This window comes from Haematobia irritans, chromosome 1 (genome assembly GCF_050003625.1).
Source record: "Haematobia irritans isolate KBUSLIRL chromosome 1, ASM5000362v1, whole genome shotgun sequence".
NCBI classification, from domain to species: Eukaryota; Metazoa; Arthropoda; class Insecta; order Diptera; family Muscidae; genus Haematobia; species Haematobia irritans.
Window position 1 is genome coordinate 182,129,453 of NC_134397.1, and position 19,694 is coordinate 182,149,146.

Consider the following 19,694-nt stretch of genomic DNA (forward strand, 5'->3'; position numbering starts at 1 on the left):
TCAATTCAATTGAAACTTAAATAAAAATAAATTTATGTAAATTTAATTTAAATTACATTTAGTCCGAATTATTTAATTTAAAGCAATTCAATCAAATATTAAATAATTATTTTTTTTTATTTTGTCTTAAATTTAATTTTATATAAATTACCATAAATTTTCCATTTTATTTTCCTCAAAACTATTTGTATTTTATTCGAGTTAATTTTTAATACTAGTTTTTTTTTTATAAAATTTAAATTTATTAAAATTATTTTAATTTAATCTAAACATAAATTAAAATAAATAAAATATAAATGTATATTAATTTAATTTTAATGAAGGATTTAAAATAATAATATTTGCCTTAAAATTACCTGTATTTTATCTGAGTAAATTTTTAGTATTCGTTTTTAATATAATTTAATTTTTTATTATTTCAAATTAAAATAAATAAAAAAAATAATTTTATATTAATTTAATTCGAATTAATGGCTGATTTTAATTTAACCTAATCCAATTAAATATTAAATTAATAATTTTTTATTTTGTCTTTTTTTTTTGTTGTCATTTCCAGGTTTGGGAGAAGCTTGGGGTTCTTCACCTGCCATGCAACAAAGAGGTAACACCATTAAGGAATTGGGTTCAAATCTTCTACAGACCTTAGATGGTTTCATCTTTGTAGTAGCACCCGATGGCAAAATTATGTACATTTCAGAAACAGCATCCGTTCATTTGGGTTTAAGTCAGGTAAGTGTTGCTGCTGAGTGAATTTTGTTGGTGTTTTTGTTTATGGCACCACTTCAAAGCTAAATTTTATGTACATAAATTTAAAATTCAAATAACAAGAAAAACAGGGCAGGGACCACGAAACACAAAAGGCTAAGCAGTAGCCATAAGAACACTTCTTTGGCAGCAATTGGGGCTAGATGCTGATTTTGTTGTTCCTTTTGTGAGGGGAAAATAAAATTAATTTACATAAAATTATTAGAATAAGGTTATACTCATTTGGCTAATGAACCCACCATCTATGTTTTTCTCTGTACTTTTGCAGGTTGAATTGACTGGCAATTCTATTTATGAATATATACACAATTATGATCAGGATGAAATGAATGCGATATTATCGCTACAACCTCATATGTGTCCAAATCCTGTAAGTTCCTATCAATATGTTAGAAAACAAAAATAATTTTCAAATCCTAAACGAAGATGCAGTCTAATGAAAATTTCTTTTTATTGGCAATTTTTCTAAGTTTAAGAGAAGAGAAATTATTTTTGTTTTATACGTGTAGAGTTATGATACATACATATCATGGATTCTAAAGTAGTTTGAATTTCTTTCTTTTCCCTTTCTCTATATGCTTTTTTCTAAACTAATTAAAAAAAAAATTAAAAAAAAAACTACAGGATGCATTTATAAATTCTTTACACTTGACACAGACAAATCCCGCCTCAATTGGCAGCCCTAATGGTAGTACCACCTATGGTGGTGGTATGGCTGAACGTGGTTGCCATACCATTGAAATTGAAAAACAATTTTTCCTGCGCATGAAATGTGTTTTGGCCAAGCGTAATGCTGGTCTCACCTCATCGGGCTATAAGGTAAGTTTCGATTTTTTTTTTATAAAATTTTCCAGTAAATGATTTTCTAAAAAAAATTATCTTTTTAGGTTATCCATTGTTCTGGTTATCTGAAAGCCCGTATATATCCCGATTATGGTGATGGTCAAGGTGGTTATATACAAAATTTGGGTCTTGTTGCAGTTGGTCATTCCCTACCCACCTCGGCTATTACGGAAATTAAACTACATCAAAATATGTTTATGTTTAGAGCTCATATGGATTTGAAATTAATATTTTTGGATGCTCGGTAAGTTTAACAAGGAAAAGTTAATTTTTTGTAGTTCTTAATTTTATTGTTCTTTGGTATAAGAGTTTAATTGGTAGATGACAATTGTAACCGACTTCAAAACGAATTAATAAAATCGCTGCAAATATAGTTCATAAAACATATATTCTGTATGATCATGCTACATGTTTGTGATAAACCTGCTATGTTTGTCACAAAAAAAAAATGTGGTGTTATAATACAGGATTGCCACACAACTGGTGAACATTTCCATTATAGCATTCCACTACAAAAAAAAATCTCTTGGCTTCAATCATGAAATTAATTACTTCAATTATACAAATGATAACACACAGAAAAAAATTAACAACAATATTTTGACTTTATTTTGATTTGAATTGATTTTTTTTAATTTTAAAAATTGTTCAATTAAAATTTTAATTGAATTAAAAAAAGGCAATTAGAAAACAATCGATTCAACAAATTGTTTAATCAAAACAAACATCAATCACAAAAATTGATTGTATCAATACATTTTTTAATTGCCGTTGGTGATTGATATAAATCAGTTTTATGATTGAGAAAATTATAATTAAAAATTAATGGGATCAATTAATTTAGTGATTGAAAACAAAAATGAAAAAACTATATTAATTTATGCTAATTTAAATGAACGACATTTAGTCCCACTGAATTTTATTTAACTTGTATTACGTTAAATTAAATTCAATGGGAATATTAAATTATTTATTTCATTTTGCCTTAAAATTTAATTTTATATAAATTACAATAAAATACGTATTTTATTTCAATTTCATTAAAATTATCTGTATTTTATTCGAGTTAATTTTTTAGTATTGGTTTTTTAATATAATTTTATTTATTACAATTATTTTAATTTAATCTAAATTAAATTAAAATAAATAAATAAAAAATAAATTTATGTCAATTTAATTTGAATTACTGACATTAGTTCTACACAATTAAATTTAAAGTTATCCATTTAAATATAAACTTATATTTTTTTATTTTGTCTTAAATTTAATTTTATATAGATTATAATAATTTTTCTATTTTATTTCCTAGAAATTTTCTGTATTTTATTCGAATTAATTTTTATTAATAGTTTTTTAATAAAATTTAAATTTTTTGCAATTATTTTAATTTTATGTAAACTTAAAATAAATGTATGTTCATTTAATTTCAATAAATGGCATTTAGTTCGACTCAATTTAATTTAACGTAATCCTCTTAAACATTAAATTATTATTTTTTTTATTTTGTCTTAAAATTTAATTTTATTTTTTAAATTACAATAATTTATTTAAAATAAATTCAGTGGGAATATTAAATAATCTGTTTTCTCAAAATTAATTTTATATAAATTACAATAATTTATTTATTTTATTTCGTTTTCATTAAAATTATCTGTATTTTATTCGAGTTAATTTTTAGTATTGGTTTTTTAATACAATTTTATTTTTTACAATTACTTTATTTTAATTTAATCTAAATAAATAAATAATAAATAATAAATAAATTTATGTCAATTTAATTTGAATGACTGACATTAGTTCTACTGAGTTTAATTTAACGTTATCCATTTAAATATAAACTTAATTTTTACATTAATAATTTTTTTATTTTGTCTTAAATTTAATTTTATATAAATTACAATCATTTTTCTATTTTATTTTCCTTGAAATTTTCTGTATTTTATTCGAATTAATTTTTAAAAATAGTTTTTTTAATAAAATTTAATTTTTTTGCAATTATTTTAATTTAATCTAAACTTAAAATAAATGTATGTTCATTTAATTTCAATAAATGGCATTTAGTGTAACTCAATTTAATTTAAACATAATCCAATTAAATATTAAATTATTAATTTTTTTATTTTGCCTTAAAATGTAATTTTATTTTTTAAATTACAATAATTTATTTAAATTAAATTCGGTGGGAATATTAAAATAATTTTTTTTTCATTTTGTATATAAATTACAATAATTTATTTATTTTATTTCGTTTTCATTAAAATTATCTGTATTTTATTCGAGTTAATTTTTAGTATTGGTTTTTTAATACAATTTTATTTATTACAATTATTTTAATTTAAATTAAATTAAAACAAATAAATAAAAAATAAATTTATGTCAATTTAATATGAATTATTGACATTAGTTCTATTGAATTAAATTTAACGTTATCCATTTAAATATAAACTTATCATTTTTTTATTTTGTTTTAAATTTAATTTTATATAAATTACAATAATTTTTCTATTTTATTTTCCTTAATATTTTGTTATTTTATTCGAATTAATTTTCAGTAATAGTTTTTTAATAAAATTTAAATTTATTACAATTATTTTAGTTTTAGTTTTTTAATAAAATTTAAATTTTTTGCAATTATTTTAATTTAATCTAAACTTAAAATAAATGTACGTTCATTTAATTTGAATAAATGGCATTTAGTTCGACTCAATTTAATTTAACGTAATCCTCTTAAATATTAAATTATTAATTTTTTATTTTGTCTTAAAATTTAATTTTATTTTTTAAATTACAATAATTTATTTATTTATTTACAAAATTAGACTTATAGTATAATATAAGAATAATATCAGAAGGAAAAGTAGCATTGGCTACAAAGGCCATCAGCTAATATAATAATTTATTTTGTCTATTATCATTAAAATTGTTTGTATTTTATTCGTTAATCTAGTTAATCTAACTTAATTTAAAATCACTAAAAATTTAAAAAATATACATTAATTTAATTTGAATGAATGATATTTAGTCCGATTGAATTTAATTAACGTAATCCAAAATAGTTTCGTGATTGAAAATAAAAATTATTTTTTTTCTGTGTATTAATCAACAATGCCAATTAAATTTATTTATGGTTTATTTTAATCATCCAGTTAATGTATGATAAAAAAGAGAAAAGTAGCATTGGTTGCTAAGGCCATCAGCTATCAATGCCAATTAAAATTTTAATTCATCTAATTAAAAAATTAATTGCACCAATTAAAAAAAAAATTTTAAAAAAATTAACTTAATTTAAAATCACTAAAAATTTAAAAAATATACATTAATTTATTTTGAATGAATGACATTTAGTCCGATTGAATTTAATTAACGTAATCCAAAATAGTTTCGTGATTGAAAATAAAAATTATTTTTTTTTCTGTGTATTAATCAACAATGCCAATTAAATTTATTTATTGTTTATTTTAATCATACAGTAAATGTAAGATAAAAAAGAGAAAAGTCGCATTGGTTGCTAAGGCCATCAGCTATCAATGCCAATAAAAAATTTTAATTAATCTGATTAAAAAATGAATTGCACTAATTAAAAAAAAAATAATTTCTTCAATAATTTTCTCTCATTGATTTTTGATTCGATTAACACATTAATTTAGTCAATTAATATTTTTTAATTATTTTTTACAATTTCTATTAAAATTTTATTTGTAAAATTTTGCGATATAAGAAAATCAGAAAAAAATGCTGTTACATTTTTAAATTTGAAGAGTGTATTTCTTTAAGTATAATTTGTTCAATTTCTATAAAAATTTTATTTGTAAAATTTTTCGATATAAGAAAATCAGAAAAAAATGCTGTTACATTTTTAAATTTGAAGAGTGTCTTTCAGTATAATTATTTGACAAAAAAAAATAAAATCTTTAAGGATGACACCTCTGATTTGGTCTTTTCATAATCCTTACTATCCTTTTCCTTTGATAAAAATTATTTCAGATCATCTCACGTAGATCTTTTTGAAAAAAAAGAGAAAGAACTTTGAAATTCGTTTTTTCAAATGCCCTTGAACCTCAGTCTTTGTTGAAAAAGAAAGCCTTATGGTTTTTTGATATCTTTTTTTTTCATTTATGGAAATTTAATATAAAGTCAATATTTAATCAAGGCACTTTCGTTAACACCATTCACTTTAGAGCCAAAGGCAGCCATTTTTCTATCAAGCAAATGGGCTGGCTGGTTATCATTCGACTACATTTCAATAAAGGAGGAGGTCTAGCTATGCAAGGCAAAAAAAGAAAAAAAAAAAAAAACACTCAATACAACCCCCATAAACGTAAATCTGCTCATTCTTTGAATACCCCAACCAAAACCAAAAAAATGGTCTATCTTCCTTAAGGTTCCAAAGCGTAAACAACCCCAGATTTACCAGTTTACCAGGATATATTTGTTCCATTTCAACCCCCTGATATAGAGCCTTCTTCTCTTACTTAATGAAAAAAAAACGAAACACAATACAACATCTAGGACTCGTTAAAAGTAAAAAAAATCGAAAAAAATCCTGGCCAAACACATAAAAAACAACAACAACAACAACAAAGAAAACATAAAAAGCATCCTGCTGGAGTGTTTCCCAACGACAAAAGCAAACAAATCATTTCCCACTTGAAAGCTTTTTGTTGTCTAGAACTTTGATTTGGTAACAAGATTCACTCATTCATTCTCTATCCATGCTTTGCTCAGTGTCTTCTTCATTGTATTGTGTATCGAGACAAAAGCAAGGCAAATAATAGAAACAAATAAGAAAGGGACACCGAAAGGATATTGAGATGCACAATTACCCTTATGGTGTTAATTCATAATAGCAACAACAACATCAAGACAAAAGATTCATTCAGACATGGAACATATTGTTAAGATAAATAGGCTTAAACAACAAAAACAGTCACCAGAACTTGGGGTATCCTTTTTTTTTTTCAAGGATGTAACAAGAAATTTGCATTTTTATTTTCCCTTTTCTCTGCAACCTTATTCCCGGTTTGTATGGTTAGCCCTATAATTGAATTAAAGTTAAGTCAATAAGAAGACCATCCTTAAGGAATTTCATTAATATTTCTTGGGTTTTTTTATTATTATTATTTTTTTTTTTTTCATTTTATTTTTCTTATACAAAAAATATTAATAATTTTTTTCTTCATTTTCTTCTTTATTCCAGAGTATCACAACTCACCGGCTATGAACCCCAAGAACTCATTGAGAAGACCCTGTATCAGTATATACATGTACAGGATGTACTGCCCATGCGTGTTTCTCATCAAATACGTAAGTATGGGGATCCCCCCACCACCCCCCTCCGACCAAAGTTCAAACTAAATCCTGAGAACCAACCCAAGCAGCAATAACAATTGATACCAAGGCATTATACCATACCCGTGCTCTCCCTCTCTCTCGCTCTCTGTCACACACACACACACGGCCACACTCTCTTCAAGAGTATTTTGCCCTTCTATAGTTTTTGATTTTTTGTTTTTATTATTTTTTGTGCTAGTGTCGACCAACCGTCGCTCTTATATTTTCTTGCTAGTTTAGTTGTTGTTTACAAAAACAAAAAAATAATTTTCTTATTATTTATTTAATTCATGTTGTTTATCCATTGCATAATGTTTTCTAAAAACATTTCCACCTCTTCCTTCCTCCACACTATAAATGGTCTCATAATCGTTTAATCCTTTATTTTTCTCCGAATGCATTGAGGGTGATGATGATGAGATGATGGCATGTGCCTGACTCGTCGTCTCACCAATTGTTTTGCTATGGTTGTTGCTGTTGTTGTTGTTGGCTTCAAAAGATTTCTTTTATTTATTTAAGGAATTTTTTTTGTAATGATTATTTATATTTCTCTGTTTTTTTTTTTTTATTTGCAGTTTTATACAAAGGACAAGTTACCACCAAATATTATCGTTTCCTAACAAAAGGTGGCGGTTGGGTATGGGTGCAATCCTATGCCACTTTAGTGCACAATAGTCGTTCGTCACGTCAAGTTTGCATTGTTAGTGTGAATTATGTGTTAAGGTAAGTTCTATTGAGTGCACACTTCAGATGAATTGTTTTATTTGTATTTTGTAAACAATAAAATTTAAGGATAAATGATGGTAGTGGTGAATAGATAAAACATTCCCAGGCAAATAATTTTTTTTTAACAACAAATACTACGTGGACAGGCCATGGAAAACTTTGATTTTTGTTTCTACCAGAAATCTGGGTCCTAAACCCTCTATTAGATATATTGATGGACACAGAGTCACTCCCTGAGTTGATTTAGTTCTGTCTGTCTGTCTTTATTATGGTTGGCATTGAGGAGTATTCTTATTCAAGTATAATTGAATTTTGAGAAAAATTGGAACAAATACAATTTTCAAAACAGAAAAAAATAATAAAATAAAAAAAAAATAAATAAATAAGTAAATAAAAAAAATAAATTAAATTAAACTAAATATAATAATTAAAATACCATTTGCAAAAATATAAAATTGATAATAAATAAGTCATACACACAAAAAAAAAATTTCTGATTCAATCACGAAATTAATTTATCCAATTAATTTTTTAATTGAAATGTCTTCAATCACAGAAATGATAGTATCAATTAAAAAATTAATTGAAGGTCAATTAAAAATTAATTGATTCAATTAAAAAATTAATTGATACTATTAATTTTTGTGATTGAGTTTTGTTTCAATTAAAAAATTTGTTCAATCAATGAAATTTTTAATTGAATATTTTTTAAAACTCGTAAAATTTTTTTTCTATGTAGTTACGGCTATAAACCAGAGATATGTTTGAAGTAATTTTAAATTAAATAAAATAATTAAATTAACCGAAACAAAACTACATTCAACAAATTTAATTCAGATCGAATTGAGAAATATTACAATACATACATACTGAAAAAAATATTTACGTGATATTAAAGATTACGCAATCTAAATTTTAGGATGAGAAATTTACAAAATATTAAGGACAAATTTCTTTAAAATAATGAAATTTTAATTAAAATAAAGTTTATAATCTTTGCATCAAATTTTTTTTTTTCATTAAATTTAGAACACTAATTTTGTAAATTTACATCCCCCCGTTAAAGTCGCATGTCTTTGAACTAAGGCTAATTTTCCTTAAAGTAAAGAAACACATTTTTGATTTAAAGAAATTGTCCTTAAATTTACTGAAATATTGAAACTTTAGATTTGACATAAAAACGCTTTAAATATAGGCTAAGACTTATTTTGAGGATTTAGCGTCTATGGTTTAAAGTTTTTTTGGAATTAAGATTTTTTTTTTTAATTTGAAGTATCCGTTATAATTTGGATTTTTAAACTGGCATTTGTTTATACGTGAGTACCGCGAAAAGAGAATGAAAATTTGATAAATGAGATCTGTATCGTAATTTTAATTTTATTGATCCTACACACAAAAAAATTTTTTTCTGATTCAATCACGAAATTAATTGATCCAATTAATTTTTTAATTGAAATGTCTTCAATCACGAAAATGATAGTATCAATCAGCGTTTTAATTGGGCATAGAAAAATTTCTTGATTAAAAAATTAATTGATTTCATTAGCAAATTTCAAATAATTTTTTAATTGATTCAATTAAAAATTTAATTGATGTTGATTGCAAAACTCAATTAATTTATTAATTAAAAAAGGTAACTATTTTCAATTACATTTTGAATTGGCTTAGAATTTTTATATGGATTAACAATTGATTGTTTGAAAAAAAAAAATTAATTAAAAATTTAAAAAAATGTTCATCACTTGTTTAACTGACTTAGTCTTCCGAATTTGATTAAATAGTTAATTGTATCAATTAATTTTTTAATTAAAAATTTTAAAATTTTCAATCGTTGACTTAATTAACTTAATGTTTCTATCATGATTAAAAAGTTAATTGTATCAATTAATTTATTAATTGAAAAAATTTTCAACTTCAATTAACTTTTTAATTGGAAATATTTTGGTGATATTTTTTTCTGTGTAGATTTAAAGACAGATATGAAAATAATATTTTATTAATTTAAATTAACATTTTTAATTAAACTAAATTGTAAAGCAAATTAACTCAAATCGCTAAATTTGGATTGATTTGGATCTGACTGTCCGTCCGGCTTTTCATCCAATCTTCAAATCAAATTCGATTAAAAAAATAAATAAATAAAATAAGTTATTATCTGCGGCTAAATAATTAAAAATTAAAATAAAACAAAACAACAAAAAATAAAAAAATAAATAAGTTATTAGCTGAGTCTATATACCTTTAAACCAAAGAAGCCAAATCGAAAAACAAATTCCTAAAACAAAAAAAAATTAAATAATTTAAAAAATAAATAAATTAAATTAAAAATAAAAATAAAAAATATTATAAAATTAATTTTAATTCTGTCTAATTTAATATTTAAAATTTTTTTTTTAATTAAATTAACCCCAATAAAATTAAACAAAATTACAAATAAAAAACTAAGACGAACTGAGTAATATTGCAATATATTAAATACAGTTTTACAAGTAAATAAAATTAAAAAAATATTATATAAAAATTTAAAAAATTTTATATTTGAAAAAAAAAAAAAAAAAAAATATATATATATATATATATATATATATATATATATATATATATATATATATATATATATATATATATATATATATATATATATATATATATATATATATATATATATATATATATATATATATATATATATATATATATATATATATATATATATATATATATATATATATATATATATATAATATTAAATAAAATTCTAACTAATTAAACTGAGATCAAACTGACCCAAACAGACTTATGCCACGCGAGATAACAGATAAATAAAATAATGGGTTTAGTTTTACTATACTTAATGTTAGATTATTGAAATAAATTTATAAATCACATTAACTATTTCAATTTATCTATATCATTTAATTTAATTTTTGTAACACTTTCAATTATGTATTAAAAACATTTTTTTTCTTTGTATTTCTCTTTACAGTGAACAAGAGGCCAAAGACTTAGTACTCAACGAAATCCAAACGGGTGTAATCAAAAGCGAACCCATCTCAACACCAGCACCTGTACCCACACCAGCTTTACATGCTAGCCATGCAGCAGCCGTAGCCAATGTACCACATCCTGTGGCAGCCATTAATAATAGTAATAGCAATAACACGACTGGCAAATCGAATAGTAAAAATGGTCTTCTAAGGCATACACCCAGTTTACCAAGTTTAACACCAAATATTCTCAGTACAAGTCCAAAAATTGAAAATTGCTTTGAAGCTGCGGGTTCCATGGGACATTTGCCAACGGCAGTTACACCCCTACTAAGTACAAACACCAATTCAAGTTCAAGTAGTAGTACTACCATTATCAATAATAATACCAATAACAATAGTAATGGTTATATCAACCAATTGCCTCATCATAGTACACATCCCGATGGAGCTATACAAATTGTTGAACAATCGCACCATGGCCTGCAAGATCATCCGCATCATCATCATCACCACCATCATCATCATCACAGCGAACAACATCATCATATGCAACAATTGCATCATCACCAGCATCAACATATGCATGATCTTATGGAACCAGGTCATCCGTCGGCGGCGGTAGCGACGACATCACAAGATGGTCTCAGCTATACCCAATTGTATCCAGTTAATGAATCAATAGTTAGCTCTAGTAGTTCGCTGGGTCATCATGAGCTGATGCATCAATATCCGGATACCACATCCAACAACAACAACAACAATAATAATAGTAATACCGCAGCTGCCTCCGGTTTGTATTATAATAATAATAACAATTATTATTATGATGCCACCGTAGATGTATCGGCTGCATCGCTGATTCGACCATTTTCGGCCAACTCGAATAGTTGTTCGAGTAGTTCAGAGAGTGAACGACAGCTATCGACGGGAAATGCTTCCATAGTTAATGGAACATCACCACAAACCACCTACAGTGATCTCAGTCATAGTTTTGAATTGAACTATTTTTCGGACAGTAGTTCACATAATCAACATCAACAACAACAGCAGCAACAACAACAACAACATCATTTACCCCATAGCAATACAATAACAGAATTAACATCGCCACATCAACAACATCAAGGATCTTTGCATTTAACCCAATTGGATACAATAGGTCATGCACAAGTAGGTCAACAGCAACACTTAAGCCTGCCGGCCATGGATATGCCACAACAGCAACAGCATGGATCACAACAACAGCCTTCCCAGGGTCCCTCTGCCAATAATCAACACAATCCCCATTCTCATCACCATCATCATCATATTGTGGCCAATAGTTTTACAGATACATTCAAAAATGTGAATGGACCCCACTATACCAGTGTGATAGTGGAACCCCAACACTATATTAATAATGAATATGTACATTAACCTTTAAAGATCTTGTGGGAAATTTACAAAATCTTCTAAAGTAACCATCACCACCGCCGCCGACGCCGCCGCCGTTACAAAGCCACAGAGACCCTGTTGTGCCATTGTTGCCCATTACCCTGTTTTGCTGTTGCAATATTTAGTTTTTATTTTTCTAAAATTTAATTAAGAGAAGTATTAAATGAGAGGGAGCTAAAGAGAGGGAGAGCCTGAGTGTGTAAAAAAGAAACAAATGGCTGAGCCATAAAATTTATTAATATTTTTTTTCGAATCTATTTTTATTGTAGTTTTTTTATCTGTAATTCCTATCTACATTATTTATTCAGCTATAATCAAATCTTTTTCTTTGAATATGTGGCAATTTTATTTTATTAATAATTTATTTGTTTTCTATTTTTATTTTTATTATCTTATATAATATTCTATAGTTGATTAGGTTTATTTGATTTTTATATCTGTATTAATATGAAATTGTTATGTATTATCATATATAAATTATTTATAATCTTAATAGTTTTAGTGATTAGTTTTAATATTATTATTTGATTTGATTTTGTTTTTTTTTTTTGGTAACTCTTTTATAAATATTTCCAATATTTTCTTTAAAAAGTTAAAAAACGAAAACACAAAAAAAGGCTACTGTTAAAATATTTGTATATAGTAAATTTGGATGATATCGTATCAATATTGTGTGTACGTATGCCTAATATAATAATTTATAAACATTTATTATATATAAAAAACAATAAATAATTGTAACAATTATCCATATAAATATAAAAAAAAAATAGTATATATAAAGCAAATTTAATATTAGTAAAATTATATAAATACTGTATAAACATATATGGGAAAACAAATTATACGAATAAAAACAAAAAAAAAAACAAATATTTGTATTTATATATATATATATATATATATATAATTGTAATTTTTTCTATAAACTCAAACAAAAACGCAAAATACTTGATAAACAAACCAAACTCGAAAATTAAATCTAAATAATAAAGTGATAATTTAATGACAAAATGTTTGTTTATTTTCAATATGCACAGATGTATTCGTTAAGGAACAACTAAGAAAGAGATAAACTCGGGCGAGTTTTCAAAAATTACTTTTCCTGTTGGGAGAACTACATTTGTTGTTTATCAAAATTAACATTTAGTATGTGAAGGAGAATAATAATGGAAAAGTTAATGCCCAAAATTAATGTTTATTATGTGTCTAATGACCCACTAATGGTTTGTTGGTTTTTTTTTCTCCCATTATTGCATTTCGTGTAGCTGAGAACCGTTAGTAAAAGGTTAATCACTTAGTTTGCACATATATCCTTCCCCCATATTTCTTATAAAGAAAAAATAGAGATACTCTCGGAATCCAAAACAATTTTAATTTGAACTTCTCATTAAAGAGAACTATATTACCAAGATTTAAGTTTATAAGTTTGAGGGTTAAGAAATTATTGCCATAGAAAAATTTTGCGATTCTGAATTTCGGAACAGGGGAGCTTAAATATGCCTCCAAGAGCGAAAAAGAAGTTAATTCATGACCTCCTAAAATTTCAAGGAAAAAACCTAATAAAACAAAATTTTACATAGAAAACATACCACATACATACTAATTTGAGGGTGAAAATTCATATGGCCATGAAATTTGCTTTACTTAAAATAAAATACACCAATAGGTTTTAAACATTAAAATGAATTGCAATAATATGTTCATTTTTGCTGTAGAAGGTATTATCTGTTTTTTTTTATGAGAACTCGATTTTCTCAAAAATTTCACAAATCGAATTCTAAGCTAATTCCTTGAAAAAGGTTTGAAAACTTGTTGAATATAAGCATTTAACCAATGCTTAAGTTTATTGGACATGTTTTGTGCCGCTTTATGTTAGACGTATGTTACTGTTTACAGCAAAGCAGTGTTGCCAGGTTGGGGGTTTTCCCCCCAAATTTAGGGGTTTTTTACACGTTTAGGGGGATTTTTAGGGGTAACATTTATTTGGGGGGATTTTTGGGGGTAAAAAAAATATCCTAGATCTTATAAAGATCTTATAAAATTTGGAACAATTCTGGCATGAATTTTGAGAAAAAAATAAGGGAAGTCAACCCATATTTCTAAATACAAGGAAGTATGCAATGACATTCTTGTTTAAACGCATCTGTTGCAGGGGCATTTTTAATATTTGGCACTATTAAAAACAAGGTTAGGTTAGGTTAGATGGCAGCTCGATGTATCAGGCTCACATAGACTCACTTAGGGACCTCCTTTTTATAGCCGAGTCCGAACGGCGTTTCACATTGCAGTGCAACCACTTAGAGAAGCTTTGAAACCCTCAGAAATGTCACCAGCATTACTGAGGTGGGATAATCAACCGCCGAAAAACTTTTTGGTGTTCGGCCGAAGCAGGAATCGAACCCGAATTTGTGACAAATGGTGTAATGATTTTATCTAATGATTTTTATTTACTTCGAAAGAAAATTTTTAGCAATAAAAAACTTATTTTGTCTAAAATTTTGTTCCTCAGAAAAAATTCTTCTTTCAGTTTATATATTTGTGTTAAATTAAATTTTTAAAGTGTATCACTGCAGGAATTTTTAACGAAGTTTTGGGTCTCTTTTTGTACTATTTACATACTTAAAATTTTTGGGGGTTTTTGAAAAAAGTCTAGACCAATTTAGGGGTTTTTTTCTTAAGATTTGGGGGGAAGAATCAAAAAAATACCTGGCAACACTGCAGCAAAGTTGTGCTTGTGAGTGATATTTCACTTACGCTCACACATACCAGAGATGGAAATGCAGTACTATAGTACTTTTTCCAATACTTTTTCACCCTGGTAAGTACCGTAGTACCCCCACGAATGATTTTGTACCTTTTGTATAGACATTTTTGAGCTGATATCAGATTTATGGTACAATAGTTTTGACAAAATGTTTTAATATTTTGAGAAAGTCTTTAACAAACTCATTTGCTATTAGTCAGTTACAAATTTGGCAAAACAGACAAGTTCAAGAGGGAAGAAAAACTCGATTTTGTAAAAGCCATAGTCAAAAACACGATTTTATTGAATTTAAAGAATGTTTTAATCGAAAACAGCATGTGATTCTATATTAAGCTTCCACACGAACAATTTCTAAATAAGATGTTGTCGATCGCGTTCTAAAATAATTCGAATCATTACAGTCATGGTCGAATAAGACAATCTACCAACATTTGGAGAAAATCTTACCAGAAATTACCAAAAAAAAAATTATTTTGCAAAAAGTTTTGTAAAAGATTTTTTTTCTATAGAAAATTTTGTCAAAATTTTATTTTTATAGAAAATTTTGTAAAAATTTTATTTCTATGGAAAATTTTGGCAAAATTTTATTTTTATAGAAAATTTTGTAAAAATTTTATTTCTATGGAAAATTTTGTCAAAATTTTATTTCTATAGAAAATTTTGTAAAAATTTTATTTCTATAGAAAATTTTGTCAAAATCTTATTTCTATAGAAAATTTTGTAAAAAAATTATTTCTATGGAAAATTTTGTCAAAATTTTATTTCTATTGAAAATTTTGTCAAAATCTTATTTCTATAGAAAATTTTGTAAAAAAATTATTTCTACAGAAAATTTTATTTCTATAGAAAATTTTGTCAAAATTTTATTTTTATAGAAAATTTTGTCAGAATTTTATTTCTAAGAAAATTTTGTCAAATTTTTATTTCTATGCGAAAATTTTATTTCTATTGAAAATTTTCTAAATATTTTATTTCTAAAGAAAATTTTGTCATAATTTTATTTCTATAGAAAATTTTGTCATAATTTTATTTTTATAGAAAATTTTGTCAAAAATTTATTTTTATTTATCTACAGTCTAAAGGTGCTCTTGACAATATTCTTCCAGTGGAATTTTTGGTGAAATTAGTGAAAAGTAATTTTTCATTCAAAAAAAATAGCTTTTTTTGTACTTTTTTAAAAATTGTATTTTCCATCCCTGACATATACTCACGATAAAAAATTTTTACTCACGCACAAGAAAGTTTGTATGCACTTACGCACACTCACAATTGGAAAAATGCAACTCACGCACGAAATATTTAAATCACGATCTGCGTTGCCATTTTGGTCCGATCGGACCAAAATTGGTCCAAAAGATTTCTAATTTTTAAATTTGGTCCGATGGTCGGAGTGTTTTGGAATTTAGCCCATTTTGGTCCATTTTCATTTGGTCAAATGTATAAATTTTTTGAAGTATTTAAAATTTTTATCACGTAGTCAATAGTATCTATGCACTGAAAAAAATATTAGCGTGAGGCTGAAGACTCATTTCTCTGATATAAAGTTTGTTTCCTAGTCCAAAAGTCGGAGATATTTTTAACAATATATTTTAAGTCGTTTCTTACTTGAAACAAAACAATTGTCACTTGTAGTCGAGTCTTAATTTGGAAATTTAAGTAGTTGTTCAGACGTTTTTAATGAACATTAATAGCACATGAAGAAAACAGCTGGTATAATTAATAAAATTTGTTTCCTAGAATCAAGTACGCAAAACTCAAATTTACAAGTGTATTGTAACGTAAATGTGTCCTTACTTCAATTCTCCGCATATTTGGCTCAGAATCAATACTAAAATCATTATTGTACAGACAAAATCTTTGGAACCAACCATCAATGTTTTTTTTTAGTGTGGGATTAGATACCATTTCAATCACAGAAAATCGAATGAAAATTTCGTTTTTTAGGTGTTGGGCCAGGTTTTACATCTTTTTGGACAATTTTAGCCCTATACTCGAATGTGCGCAAAAAGTAGAATAGTAGAATTGAGCCATATAAAAATGTGGAGCGCATGAAATTATGGATGCAAAGCAACACTACAGCAAATTGGATGAAAATTCGGAAAACTATTATAATCTCTCTAGAAGTTAAATCGTGACTGTTGTTGTCTTTAACCATCTCTAAGTCGAAAGTTTAAGTCAACTTTTTGTAATATTGAATTTCGACCTTTGATGTCAACTAAAATTGACTTTAAAATTCGACCTATTCAAATTGTCCATTTTTTCAAATTTTAAAAAAGTTGAAAAGTCGACGTTTTGATTCCTAGGTTAGGTTAGGTGGCAGCCCGATGCATCAGACTCACTTAGACTATTCAGTCCATTGTGATACCACAGTGGTGAACTACTCTTTTATCACTGAGTGCTGCCCGATTCCATGTTAAGCTCTATGACTAGGGACCTCCTTTTTATAGCCGAGTTCATTGCAGTGAAACCACTTAGAGAAGTTTTGAAACCCTCAGAAATGTCACCAGCATTACTGAGATGGGATAATCCACCGCTGAAAAACTTTTTGGTGTTCCATCGAAGCAGGAATCGAACCCATGACCTTGTGTGGGCAAGGCGGGCATGCTAACCATTGCACCACGGCGGCTTCCAACCATGATTCCTATGACAACCGCTAAATCATATCATTCCTTTCTGGTTTACTTAACTTTTTTAATAAAAGCACTATGTACAATAATATAATACTTTTTAAGGTATTTTCTTCGAAATTGGAAATTTGGTCCGCTGGAGGGAATTTTGGTCCGATTTTGGAAAAAATTTGGTCCAAAATAAATTTTCGTTGTGGCAACTCTGATTACTAATTTCCTCATTGATTTTTTTGATAAAAATTCACGCACGAATTTTATTAATTTTTGAGCAAGATTTTATGCTTACAAAACGTAGTATTGAATTACTTTGGGGGAAGAAAGTAATTCAAAAAGGAAATTTTTTCAAATTTCATTTCATGTAGAAGTAGATGGTTGCTCGGTGCAGGTTACCGGCCCCACTGGTCTTCCCAAAAAGCTCTCAATTGCTGTTTTGGTGGAAAAGTGGCGCGTTACTTGGCGATTGGTTGCTCTTTCTTCTATTACTGGCGCGCACAAATCTTCAGCAAGTTTACGCAAAAAGCGTTTTCTACGTGTTGTTTGATATGGGACAGTTGTGTTATTTTCATAAAATATAATGTATGCCGCAAAAGCACTAACATCGAGCATATTGTAGAAAAACGACAAAGGCCACCTTTTTGTGTGTCTCTGTGTGGTATACTCCCGTTGTAATTTTCCCAGTCTTCACTCTCTGAGTCTTGCAATTCTCCAGCAAATACCTCTTGTTCTTCCTCAATTGGCCCGGAAGCGTCGTCAAGTCATATCACCAAGTAAAGACTCAATATATATTCCTCTGACTTCTTCACTCAAACGCAGATATTGTCTTTCAGTTAAAAATTCTTTGTTGCGGTAGTATGCCAATTTAGAAATTCGCAAAAATTGTTAAAAATTATAGCCCTATAAAACACTTGCTACAAAAAATCACAAACATAAAATTTGTACAGTTGAGACGTAAAAACTAAGCGTTTCTAATAATCTGTGACGATATATACTATTTTATTTGAAAATGAACGAATAAACTGCACTAGGTACCCGGGTACCCCGGTTATGGACTCCCGTTCATCCAGCTGGTTATGGACCGTAGGGTTAAATACTACTCAAAACAATTGTTCACAAACTGTCCAATTTAGAATAGCTTCTCCTTGGTGAAATTCAAATTCAGATTGATTCTCTCGGTCAAATCTGGCCTTCACATTTCGGATCATTTCTGGTTTTGTTACCCTTTTATTCCGTTATGGACTCCCGTTCATCCAGCTGGTTATGGACCGTAGGGTTAAATACTACTCAAAACAATTGTTCACAAACTGTTCAATTTGGAATAACTTCTCCTTGGTGAAATTCAAATTCAGATTGATTCTCTCGGTACAGGCCTAACCCCTAGTGTGTATGGACCTGTACCAGTTTTGGTCTAAACGTATGGAAAGGACATGTCACTATAACATGGATTGGTCATTGACGAGGTAAATTTAGACTATTAGATATGATGAGGACTCATTGCAAAGTACACGTCCGGAACAATTTAGTACGACCAGCCCCTAGACAGAACCAGACTTGGACAATATCTAAAGAAACGGGTTCATTTTGAGCATGCCAACCGTCTCCTGAAAGATCAGTTTAACGCAATTTTGCACAATAAATAATTCTAATAATTATACATCATTAAATATGTAGTTCCAATAAGATTTTGATATCAAGCGAGTATAATATTTAATAATAAATAAAACAGTTAAAAAATTGTAACTAGTCCATGACAATGTAGGGGACATTTCCCGTAGGGGATATATACCAAATTTGCCATAGCGCCATACGACCATAAAATACCTCGTGATCTACATCAGGTACATCTGCTTTTGAATTTAATTAATTTGTTAATTTTTATCAAATGAAAATTTGGGTCTTCTCTGTCCTCAAGTATTCAAATTGCGAGATCGGATATATGGGGGATAAATAGACTCTCTAATTACAATATATCAAGCGACAATGTTGACTATAAATTAGAACAAGGCACTTACCTCCTATTCATAAAACATCCATAGACACACATCACCAATGTTCCAGATTACAATTTATTCAGGAGGTTCTCTTTACTCTGTTACGGCACTAAAATCACTCCACAAAAATACACATCTAAGCTATTTTCCATCGTTTATAATTTTTCTTTTTTTACCTCTAATATTGCTTATTTCAAATTACCAACAAACATTTCATGTACAC

General features: G+C 27.0%; 1 protein-coding gene and 1 long non-coding RNA gene across 4 annotated transcripts in view; one reads left to right on the forward strand and one right to left on the reverse strand.

The window, feature by feature from the left end:
• The window catches only part of sim (bHLH transcription factor single-minded), a 122,265-nt gene extending 109,654 nt beyond the window's left edge, over positions 1 to 12,611 (forward strand). The window contains exons 3-9 of one of the 3 annotated variants that reach the window (XM_075292259.1): positions 557 to 729; positions 1,034 to 1,135; positions 1,390 to 1,584; positions 1,653 to 1,852; positions 6,806 to 6,912; positions 7,515 to 7,662; positions 10,652 to 12,611. In XM_075292259.1, the coding sequence (XP_075148374.1) occupies positions 557 to 729; positions 1,034 to 1,135; positions 1,390 to 1,584; positions 1,653 to 1,852; positions 6,806 to 6,912; positions 7,515 to 7,662; positions 10,652 to 12,071 (2,345 nt within the window). In that variant the 3' untranslated portion in view covers positions 12,072 to 12,611. The remainder of the gene's footprint in view (positions 1 to 556; positions 730 to 1,033; positions 1,136 to 1,389; positions 1,585 to 1,652; positions 1,853 to 6,805; positions 6,913 to 7,514; positions 7,663 to 10,651) is intronic. The other 2 variants (XM_075292257.1, XM_075292258.1) reach the window with 2 other exon arrangements.
• On the reverse strand, positions 9,646 to 19,616 carry LOC142222245 (uncharacterized). The gene is made up of 3 exons (XR_012718286.1): positions 19,493 to 19,616; positions 9,905 to 9,940; positions 9,646 to 9,770 (listed from the first exon to the last, which is right to left on the reverse strand). It is a non-coding gene; the product is annotated as an uncharacterized LOC142222245 (long non-coding RNA).
• Positions 19,617 to 19,694: the final 78 nt, after the last annotated feature.